The 10,360-nt window shown below is 37.2% G+C and overlaps 1 protein-coding gene across 2 annotated transcripts; it reads right to left on the bottom strand.

Moving 5' to 3' along the window:
* Positions 1-3,821: 3,821 nt before the first annotated feature.
* On the bottom strand, positions 3,822-10,349 carry tra2a (transformer 2 alpha homolog). Of its 2 annotated transcripts, none has more exons than XM_068333652.1 (9): positions 10,197-10,349; positions 7,530-7,657; positions 7,161-7,326; positions 6,796-6,849; positions 5,539-5,727; positions 5,031-5,146; positions 4,630-4,737; positions 4,473-4,549; positions 3,822-4,318 (listed from the first exon to the last, which is right to left on the bottom strand). In XM_068333652.1, exons 1-9 carry the CDS (start codon positions 10,230-10,232, stop codon positions 4,308-4,310), a joined length of 885 nt encoding a protein of 294 aa, XP_068189753.1. In that variant the 5' UTR covers positions 10,233-10,349; the 3' UTR covers positions 3,822-4,307. The 2 variants fall into 2 exon arrangements, with proteins under 2 accessions (XP_068189753.1, XP_068189754.1); XM_068333653.1 differs by having other exon boundaries at positions 4,479-4,549; positions 10,197-10,348.
* Positions 10,350-10,360: the final 11 nt, after the last annotated feature.

The following is a 10,360-nucleotide window of genomic DNA, read 5'->3' as shown; positions in this document are numbered from 1 at the left end:
GACTTAAGATAAAACGAAACACGAGGCTGGGGCCAAATCCGCGGCGCCTTTTTTTATAGCCGATCCGAACTTTTCAGGAAGTTTAAGCTGTGTTTACATCCGTGGAGCACTTGTGTAAACAGGTTACTGGAAAAGTAAACAGAATGGAGCTTTAAATATACGATGTTAGTCAAGTTAACGCTCAACTTTAATCGTATATTAATTTGTGTGAAGTTTCTGGATAAGTTTTTCCACTTCAGATGCATATATTAATCGTATATCTGTCAAAATTAGATATTGATCCACCTTGACGCTTTCCATTGGCCTGATTTGGGTTGATACAATTTTTTACAACCTTGTTTATTTGACTTCAGTGAATTCCACGTCACGTGAAATAACGAATCCCACGCGGAGGCGTTCATTGTAAATACACACAGTCTGCCGTGAAGTGATTTTTTTTTTTCCCAGGCGGTACATTTCTCAGACTGGACGTATGGAGACGGCGGTCATGTGCGCCGGTGCCGGTTGAAATGAAGTGATGCATGGCTGCAGGCGCTCTGTGCGCAGACTCTGCAGGCGGAGCGGTGAATGTATCGCTGTGGAATGTACAGAAAGTCTCCCCGCCCCCCCCCCCCCCCTCCCTCAGTTGTCGGCCGTCCTCGCTATGGACAAATTCCATAGGGACATAAAACTGACATAAAGTTTCAGACTGGACTGCATCCTATGTGGGAAGATTGTCAGAGCAGGAGAAAGATCTGACAAAATCGATCTGGTGAAACATAGTCTGGGTTATTTCTAGAGAGGACAAGGGGGGGGTTTAAGGGAGGGGAGAGGGGGGGGGCATGATTGTTTAAGTAAAAAGGAGCTTATAGCCCAACTTTGCGCTGTTGGCCTCACTCCAACATGTAGACTGTCTGCGTCGCCAAGCGCGAAGTTCTTTTACGCAAAAAAAAAAAACCCTGTAGGCACTGAATCAAGGGATTCTGTTATCCGGTGAGATTGCTTTTTTTTTTTTTTTACTAATAACAGGCGATTTAAATATTTTTAAAGCAATGTTTTCTTTCATACTTGTAACATTAAACCCACCGGATCGGACTGTCAGGGAACAGAGTGGTCAACGCCATGTTGAGGAGAATCTACAGCTTTACAGTAACTTGGATTAATGGAGAGAATATCTGCTCCGATGTTTACGCAGGACTTTATTTCTGGTTGCAGAGACAGGCCTGTGTTTTCTGTAGGAATCAAGAGTTTATAAAGGATCCAAGACAAAACAAACGATGCGTTTTCTTCACAGAATGACCCGCAGGGTGACAACCTTCATCTCACTAGAAAATGGCGGTTTGCGCCCCTTTAAAATACATCCTGACAAACATTTCATTTTCCACAATAATTCTACACAGCAAGTGACTTTTAACTGGTATATAATAAATATATCAATACTGAATTGATATTATATCTATTATTTTTGTTATGTTCTTTTTTTGGGGGAGAGAAATAAGTGTTTTTTCGTCACTTTTTCAAACAGCAGTGGAAATGATTAGAAAGAGTAGGAAAGGTGAACAAAACCTGGATCAACAAGGTTTAAAAATGTGATTAAAATGTGGGGATATTTTATGTCTTTAATGATCCTCTCGTGTTGTTTAAAAGGAGCACAGAAAAGCTGTTGTTTTTTAGACGTCAGACTATGTTTTGGGTCATATGAAGCTCAATTTTTTCATTAAATATTTCATTTGAAATAACTTTGTTAAATTCTGTTCACTTTTGATTTCCATATATTATTTTGTTATAGTAACAGGTTGGAAATCTCTTTATTTTCTCAATTTTAACAAAAACGTGAAACACACATCTGTTGATTGCTGTATTGTTATTCATCTTTAGATAAATGCATTTGGGTTGATGAGATGAACACATTTTAAATTTTTACCAAAGTGTGATGCAAGTGAGGGTTTTCACGTACAGTTACATGAATTCCTGCCACACATTGTAGCTTTTCTATCTGTCTGGTCATTTTTGTGTCCCATGAAAACACTTCCACTATGGCTGCTGTTTATTGGTTTAAGCATCTTCATGGATTCCTCAGTTTTGGGGAAATGTCCTTTTGAAACTAGTGGAAAACGTTTTTTAAATGTATTATTTTCTGAAATAGGTGGTGTGTTGTGCTTCACATTTTAATCACTGGTCATTGGATCATGTTAAAGGCACACCATGTGTTGAAATTGAATCAGATGGGATGTTTGGTGTCACAATTATTTGAAATATTGCTGTTATTTACTGTAGATATTGACTTTTTAGAGGTAATCATGATTTCTTACGCAATTAATTCCATTAAATACATATTTTTTATAATTTATATGAAGAATTACATATGATTCAGTTTGGATTTAACAGGATTTTTGAAACAGTCACTTATTCAAACGTTAAATGCGAGTAAATTAACTTTTCTACTGTGTGTCAATTAGCACTAACAAATGAGATAGAAAACACTGATCATAAGTTTTCAAAGTAATTATAAAAATGTCACTAATCTAAACTAGTCCACAGTAAAAAAAAGAGAAAAAACCCCCCAACATATTACACAATTAAAAACATCATTTACAGGCTGAGTTTGAACCATTTTCTTTCATATTTATACAGGTGAACTTATTTCATTTCAGACTTTCATTATCAGACAACTTCCACTGACTAACAAAAAATATGATTGGTTTATCACAATAGAAAGGGTTCAGTGATATTTCAGTTTGACATGTGTGAGCTAGAACTCTGGCACAGGAAGAAGACATTTAAATTTTGTTTTCTGCTGCATCCTGATGAGGACAGCACCAAATCTGTACAAAATAAAACATAAAAATTGGCTGCAGACGAGTGAAAGGACTTGAACCATGTTAAGTTTTATTTCATGACATTAACTTACTCAAGTTCTGCAGGAAGGTAGCTCAGGGATTCGTGTAGCTGTATGATTTATGTCTTATGAGTGTTGAAATTTTATTGAGACCTCAAACTTTGACCCTGCCAGCTCATCCTTACCTTGGAACATAATGATCTTTGAGTCAATGTCAACGAACACCACTCGGAGGGGCCCCATGACATGTCGGCAGTGATTATTAACATTCGACTGGAATGCCTTTTTATTAGGGCTAAGGTCTACAGATAAGGAAGGCTCCACTCCTTGTGGTTTACTTTTGGGATTAGCCACTCAGTTGCATGATCTTGTTTCGACCTTGTATCCCAAGCCGCATCTCATTTGGGATAAAAACTGATCAGGTTGTGTTGATGCAGTTTGCAAGTTTTTCAGAGCCAGAAATAATGATAGTTTTACACAAAAACAATGTCACCAAACTGCTCCATGTTCTGTCAGCTCAACAGTTTGACATGGAATAAATCTATTCAGCCAAGCAAAGCTCTTTTGTTGTTATAGTAACCATGTAGTTATGTCTCTGACCAAACCATGTATGCAGAATACTTGTCAAGTTGCTGTTTTCTTACGTGAACTTTGTATCTTACACAACAAAAGCCGTCCCCATAAAGGCTTGGTTAAAGTCATTTCTTCCATGTTTTAATTGGTGGATATTGAATTAGCGAAAACTGTAACAATGAAATATGCTATTTAAGACTGCTTCAATAAAATAACACTTAAAATCTGTGTGATGGTATACTTATGCATATCGTCTTGGCATTTGTCTTGTTCTTGTTCTGTGAAACTCCAACAAGCTGTTTTTACACCTCACCCACTCAACTTAAAGCACTAACTCCTACCTGAAAACCCAAAACTTCAAATTTCTCGCACATAAGTCAGAAAATGACATTACAATATTTGAGGTTTTCACATTTTTTGTATTTTCAAACAAACATTTTTTAAAAAATGTAATATGATACTAAATCTGATAGAAAAACAAAAACTCATGCGCCAAGAGAAGAAAACCAACCTCTGAACACTGGAATAACCAGCCATATTTACCAGTTAAAGTTACTTACCAGTTAAAGTGTCACTAACATTTACCAATCTTAAGTTTTCTTTCTCCATCAGGACAAGAACCACATTATTGAGTAGACACCACAACAATTGCAGGACGTGAAAAAAAGTATGTTTACTGCAGAAGACTGAAGAAGGGAGCAAGAATGAACAATAAACCAACAGTTTTGAGATCTCCCCTCACACCCAGCAAAATGAATCAGAACGTCTAAAAATTAAGACATCTATTGCATGTAAACAAGAACTTCAGAGTTCTATTGCTATAGGCATGCCAGTTTATAATGTCCCTCTCAAACACACATTGAGAAATCACACACCATCAATTATTGGAGGGAAGCCAAACGCTGGAAGACGTGTCTTAATATCGCCCTGCGAACACAAAATAAAATGTGTGTTAGATTAGTTATGAGTCTGTTACTAATGAAAAGAAATCAATCAAGACGCGTAAATCTGTTTCAATTTACAGCCATCTGATTTCACGTCTGGACGTGACGTGATGGATGCGCTCAGTGTTTCTACTCACACTTACGTGGGCTGTAGGAGCGAGATCGTGAGCGAGACCTGTACCGACCGTCGTAGGGCGATGGAGAGCGTCTGCGACTGCAAAGACGACGAAATGTTTTAGCTTTTTCATCCACACTAATGGTTGACATTGACATTGTACTCAGGTCATTACTCACCTATATCTATAGTCATACTCATCGTATCTGTCATAGCGGTCATAACCACCACGGTCATAGTATGAGTCTCTTCCCCTCCTGCTGCTTCCGCCGCCACCACCTCCATTGCTGTTAAAAAAAAAGATAGGTCATTACTTCCAAGTGCTTTTCACTCGTAACACACAAGAACATGTCAAAAGTGATACGAATCGCTCCAAATGAGTCCCAAAAAGGCTAGTTTGAAATGAAAATGCTGTGACCCCTGACATCAAAACATTAAATAATCCCAGTCTCTTTTTACTCATGCAGGCTTGAATGAAATCTTATATATAAATTCAAGGTTGTACAAAACATCAACAGTGTGACCCTTGTTAATACCAGACAACAGGTTAAGCATGATTTTACATTAAGGTTGATCTTACTGAGTGGGTCGGCCCATGTATATTCCTGGTGTGGGGGTATGGGGTCGTTTGGTGATAGAAAAATCCACTCTAATGCGCCTCCCATCCAGCTCCATGCCATTGGCTCGCTCCATTGCCTAAAGAAGGTAGGATGAGGAAAAAGATGTCAGACTAATGTAAATGGTTTCAGTTATTGAAGTTATTTAATTCATGAGTTCCATTATGACAGCAGCGGCGCTTGTGACAAAGCTGACATCTAGTGGCAAACCTATGTAATCACACCCAAAAAACAAAATACATTAGGTTCATATGCAGTTAAAAGCCTTTATGACGTACAATTATTGATTATAAAGGGATGTCATTCAGTACTTAATAAAGTGTAAAATCAAAAAATAAGTACACCATCTGCTTTTCTTTTAAAACTATTTTTTGGTTCTTTTCTTACAATCCCCAGACAAATGCAATTGACCAACAGATCTGAATAATCATTGAATTTCTGATCACTAAATAAAAACAGACTTCCAAATACCTCCTTGGAATCCTCAAGTCTCTCAAAGTAAATGAAAGCGAAGCCACGGGAGCGACCGGTGCGCTGATCGTACACCACTTTAACCCCAGCCAGATGACCGTAACGTGAAAACACCTCCCTCAGGTCACGCTCTGTGGTGTACAGGCTCAGGCCAAAAACCCCCAGACACGTGCTGGGATCAGGGTTTGCCTGGTGGGTTAAAAAAAATAAGGATCAATATCAACTTTAAATCTTCACATATAAACTCAACTCACTGGATTTCATATGCAAAACATGTATGTCCATGCACATGGCAGCTGTTTGCATGTGTCATACACCATGCAGATCATATTGAACCAATGAAATACATGAAATCAGTCATTTACAGCACAAAAAAAAATTCTTTATATATTCCCTTATTCTGATCAGTTTTATTTTTTATGAATAAGGCAATAAAATGGAATACTTGCTCCTATTATGAATACTGGTTTAAAATAGGTATTTATGGATTTGCTACTAAAAGGTAAGGATCTGCATAAAGTTTAACAACAATTAAAGCCATTCTGTCCAAGAATCTACTGTTAAATCCATCCAACAGGAAATTATCAGTGGGTTAACTATGACAGCTTTAATAACCCCTTAAACAGCTTTCAAAATGGGAAAATTAAACATAGTAACATTTTATAAATTCATCCCCAACTTGCTTTGAAACCCTACCTTAAGTTCTGCTTGGCATGATCACATGGACCTCACTGCTGAGATTACATAAAACAGTCTAACATGGTGCCATCTTTTATTTACTCATACCAAATACTCCCTGTAAGATAGTTTCTTCAAACATATTTTATCTTCTCTTTCCCTTATCAGTTTGGTGAAAGCTTCAAAGGCTGTGTAATAAAAATGTTAGCCAAAGGAACATTTAAATCGTATTGACTTTAGCATAAAAAGCATTGTTTACATGCATTGGTAGTTCTTCCAGTAATGAATGAAAACACATAACTGAAAAACCTAAAAAAGAACCCAAACATTTCACCATACTCAATTATTATGGCAAAATTAAAAAGCAGTAATTTCAATGCAGGCTCGTTTTTATAAGCACCGAGTAACTCGATGATGAATAATGGGAAATAGTTACAAAAAAAAATCAATATGTAAATCTTTTGATATCGATGGATGGATACAGCCCGGCTCTCTAGTCCTCATCCTCTGGGAGCAGCGTCTGACCCACACACAAACATTTCATTACTCTTGCCCAGAATATGTTAGAGGTCCACATACCCTAACATCAGCAGCATCGCTATGACTGTACGCTTCTTTTGTCAAGTCACAGCTCTGTTGGTACAATGAGAGGGGAAGGTTAATAAAAAAAAGGGGTTATTAAATCACATAAAAGTGGTTTCCCACTGCAGCAACAACAGTTTTTATGACCCCATTTCAAAATATTGTAAAAATATCATTCACACATTGAATTTTATTTGCAATAGCTACTATAAGTTTTCTACAAGAGTTCTCAGGATTTCAAGCTAAACTGTTCAATGAAATATCCTGAAAACTCCCAATGCATTCAGAACACCTTTAAATTATGTCCATGCATACTCATTTGGTTTGCCCTTTGTCCTGTCCTCCCATCACGTCACACTTACCCTGGAGCCAGCATGATTCCGCCCATTTGATGTAGGGGAGGTGCTCTGGCTCATTCTGCGGCGCTTTTCGGGGCTGTAGGAGCGAGAACGGGACCTCCTCCGATGGGAATGAGAGTGTGAGCGTGAACGGCTATGGCGTCGATTTGAGTAGTGTCTCGATTGGGACCTAAAAGGGATTCAACAGAGCACATGTGCTCAATGTGAATGAAACAGATGTAAAAACTAACCCATGGCAACCGGTGACAAGAGGATGGATTATCTGGGAATGAAAATGTGTGGAATATTTCAGACTCTACCAAGCATTTCTAAATTTGCATTTTGGTGTGATCACAATATCACAAAGGTATTTGTGAGAGTGTGAAAACATACCTTGATTTTGAGCGAGATTGGGATCTGGAACATTTGGAGGCCCGGGATGGGCTTGGGGAGCCGGATCTGCTATCCGACTTGACCCGAGACGGACTCCCATGATCCGATTTAGATGGGGAGCGTGACCCCTATTGCCACACATGTATGTTAACAACTTCTCATGGATATTGAGCAATTAGTTAAAAAACAAACCAATAAAAAAAATCAAGCATGGAGTAGAGAGTACTAAAGTATGTTGTATTCATACAATACACCTGTCTATAATGCATAGTTTACTGTGAAGGAAAGAGTTAGTAATCTTGTACTAATCTCAAATTAATATTTTTTTTACAGCGTGGCCAACATTTAACCATGAAATTATGTACATAAGATTTATTTCCATGTCCACCTAAACCATCAAGGGAAAAGAATAAAACATGCATTTTTATGTTACATAAAGGGAGCATGATAAAGAAAATATGACACAAACAGTATGTTTACTTAACCTAGGGACACATTCATTCTTCCAGATTCTTTACACGCTACTCGTTTCTCTCAGGATTTCTATCCTTCTTCATTCTTCTTTTTTTCAGTTTTCATTTTCTGATTCCGGGTCTGTTTTTCTCTCTTCACCCAAACTGATTTTAGCCATTACACTGCAACCGCGTCTATCTGACATCATTCTTCCGTCACATTTCCTCCCTTTCCACTTCTATGTTCTGTTCTGTACATGTTTTCATTAGCCTTCTTTTATCTTGAAAATTTTCTTCATCATTCTTGGATAAAACTCTTCAAATCCTTCACGATCAATAACCTTAATGAAGAAAGAACATTCAATAAAATTAAGATCATAGTTTAAGAAAGGGAGAATATTTTTGAATGAAATAAAGAACACGGAATGAAATACAATAAGATAAAGAATAAAGTTCTAAAATTTTAAGCTAGAAAGCTTCAAAGCAAATTAAACAAATATAGCAATATTTCAATTTGTTAAATAAGAATGTGAAAGCAAGGAAGAAGAGAGGCAGTGAACGAAAGTGGCTGCAGCAAAATCACTGACAATATCTAAAAAAAAAAAGGATAATGTACAAGCGTGGTGGATAACTCATAAAACCAAGCCTGTCAAATGTTGCATTTACAAACTGGCAACACAAAGAAAAAAAATTCAATTTGCAAATATTAAAGTGTCAATTTTAATAATATCTACACTCATGGGTCTGACTGATGCATTAGTTGCCAGTGAACCAAGAAATGTTGATGTACAAATACTGAAGTTAGCTTCTGATTTGAGAGAAAAGATGGACATTTAATTTGTATGGTTGACAGTCAAATATTTATTTTTTATATCTCTGGGCTACCTTTATGAAAGACTTAAGAAAGTCTGTGACCCATTTTCAAATTTGTTAAATCTTTCACACTTCTATAAAATGCTAAAAAGGGAAAGGGATACACTTTTTTTCATATCTGGAGCACAGTGAAAAAAACTACTGCTCAACCTGGACCTGCTTATCTCGGGGACAAATAACACAGTCCAACTTTTATCAGTCCAAATAATATGGTAGCTTTTGAAAGAGAGCACATCCATTGTAGTTGGGGAATGGGAACAAGATGATACATCTCCCTTTTTGTCAAATAAAAGTACATTTTCACATTCTTTTATTATGAATCTGTAGCCTCTCTGGGATCAAGTCTTAAATTACTTTATTTTTTTCATTCAAACATGGTCCATACATTAAAGAAAAATTGATGCAACTGTCAAATCATAAAATATATCGAACTCCATACGTTATGTTAGGGTTCTTTTTTCTCTGAACAAAAACCCTCTCTGGTTCTTTTATCTCAATTGAGAGGTGTATCTGTTATGAGACATTTTGTCGCATGAGCAAGTTTACTGAAGAAGTTCAGCAGTTCCAAAGTTGGGAGGTTATAGTTTTGAGCTCTTCAACAGCTGCAGAAGAGCCCCGAATGCTCTTTAGCTGTGATCCTTCTAGTTTTGAGTTAGACCCTCCATCGAGGTCCACCTGACTCAGCCTAACATGTATTAGTTGACATCTGTGTGATGTGTCCTTTACAATATAGTGTGAAAAACAAAGATATCTATTTTTGTGGCTATTTCCATTGTTTAAATGGAAATTCCCAACAATTAGAATCAAATGCAGGAAACAATAGAGGTTTAATATCAAAGGAAGAATGAATTATGATATTGAAGTGTGACAGGAAAGACCCTGGTTCACAGGCATAGAAAAAGCTGATAAGATATTTTGTAATACCCTGAAGTCATGAAGGCAAAATGAAAGTCATTAACTCATCGATCAAATGTATTGTCATCAGAGAATGCGGGAGAGAAACAACGCCTGAAAGTCGGTTTCAGATCGTTAACGCTTTCAAAAATAAAATCAAACGTGTAGCTATGCTAGCTGACGGTCGTTGAGCTTCGAATCAGAAGATAACTTCAGCTTTGTCATGCAGTGTTGGATTTAGCTAAAAAAGTAAAACACCCCTTCCCTCTTTAGGGCGTCGTTCATCAACAAGGCATGTGCTGTTCAGCTAAAGTTTAGCTCTCAATTTAGCTGACATTAGCTATCATTAGCTCAATTAGCGTAACATAATCTTCTCTATCGTCAGCCACAGGGAAGAAAAGGGAAGAAAAAAAAAGATAATTTGACGTCATTTGCAGCAACTACTTACCCGTCCTTCATAATTTTCATTTTCAAGGTCACTCATTGTTTTGAAAAGAAAACACAAAGGAGTGTTTTTCAGACAGACAAACGTCCAGGTTTAACCCAAAATAGAAGATGGCGCGAGAGGTGGACGTTATGTTTATGCGCTGCATCTGCTGACGTCACATCCCG

The sequence above is a fragment of the Antennarius striatus genome, chromosome 14 (assembly GCF_040054535.1).
Source record: "Antennarius striatus isolate MH-2024 chromosome 14, ASM4005453v1, whole genome shotgun sequence".
Lineage (NCBI taxonomy): Eukaryota > Metazoa > Chordata > Actinopteri > Lophiiformes > Antennariidae > Antennarius > Antennarius striatus.
The sequence above is the reverse complement of the archived record's forward strand: the minus strand, read 5'-3'. Positions and strand labels throughout refer to the sequence as shown.

What these genes read in the sequence shown, in the direction of transcription:
- tra2a (XM_068333652.1), bottom strand. Translation starts at nt 10,232, where the DNA reads ATGAGTGACCTTGAAAATGAAAATTATGAAGGACGG. An exon ending in ATGAAAATTATGAAGGACGG is followed by an intron (nt 7,658 to 10,196) that starts GTAAGTAGTTGC and finishes GTGTGGCAATAG; the next exon opens with GGGTCACGCTCCCCATCTAA. An exon ending in GACTTGAGGATTCCAAGGAG is followed by an intron (nt 5,147 to 5,538) that starts GTATTTGGAAGT and finishes TACCTTCTTTAG; the next exon opens with GCAATGGAGCGAGCCAATGG.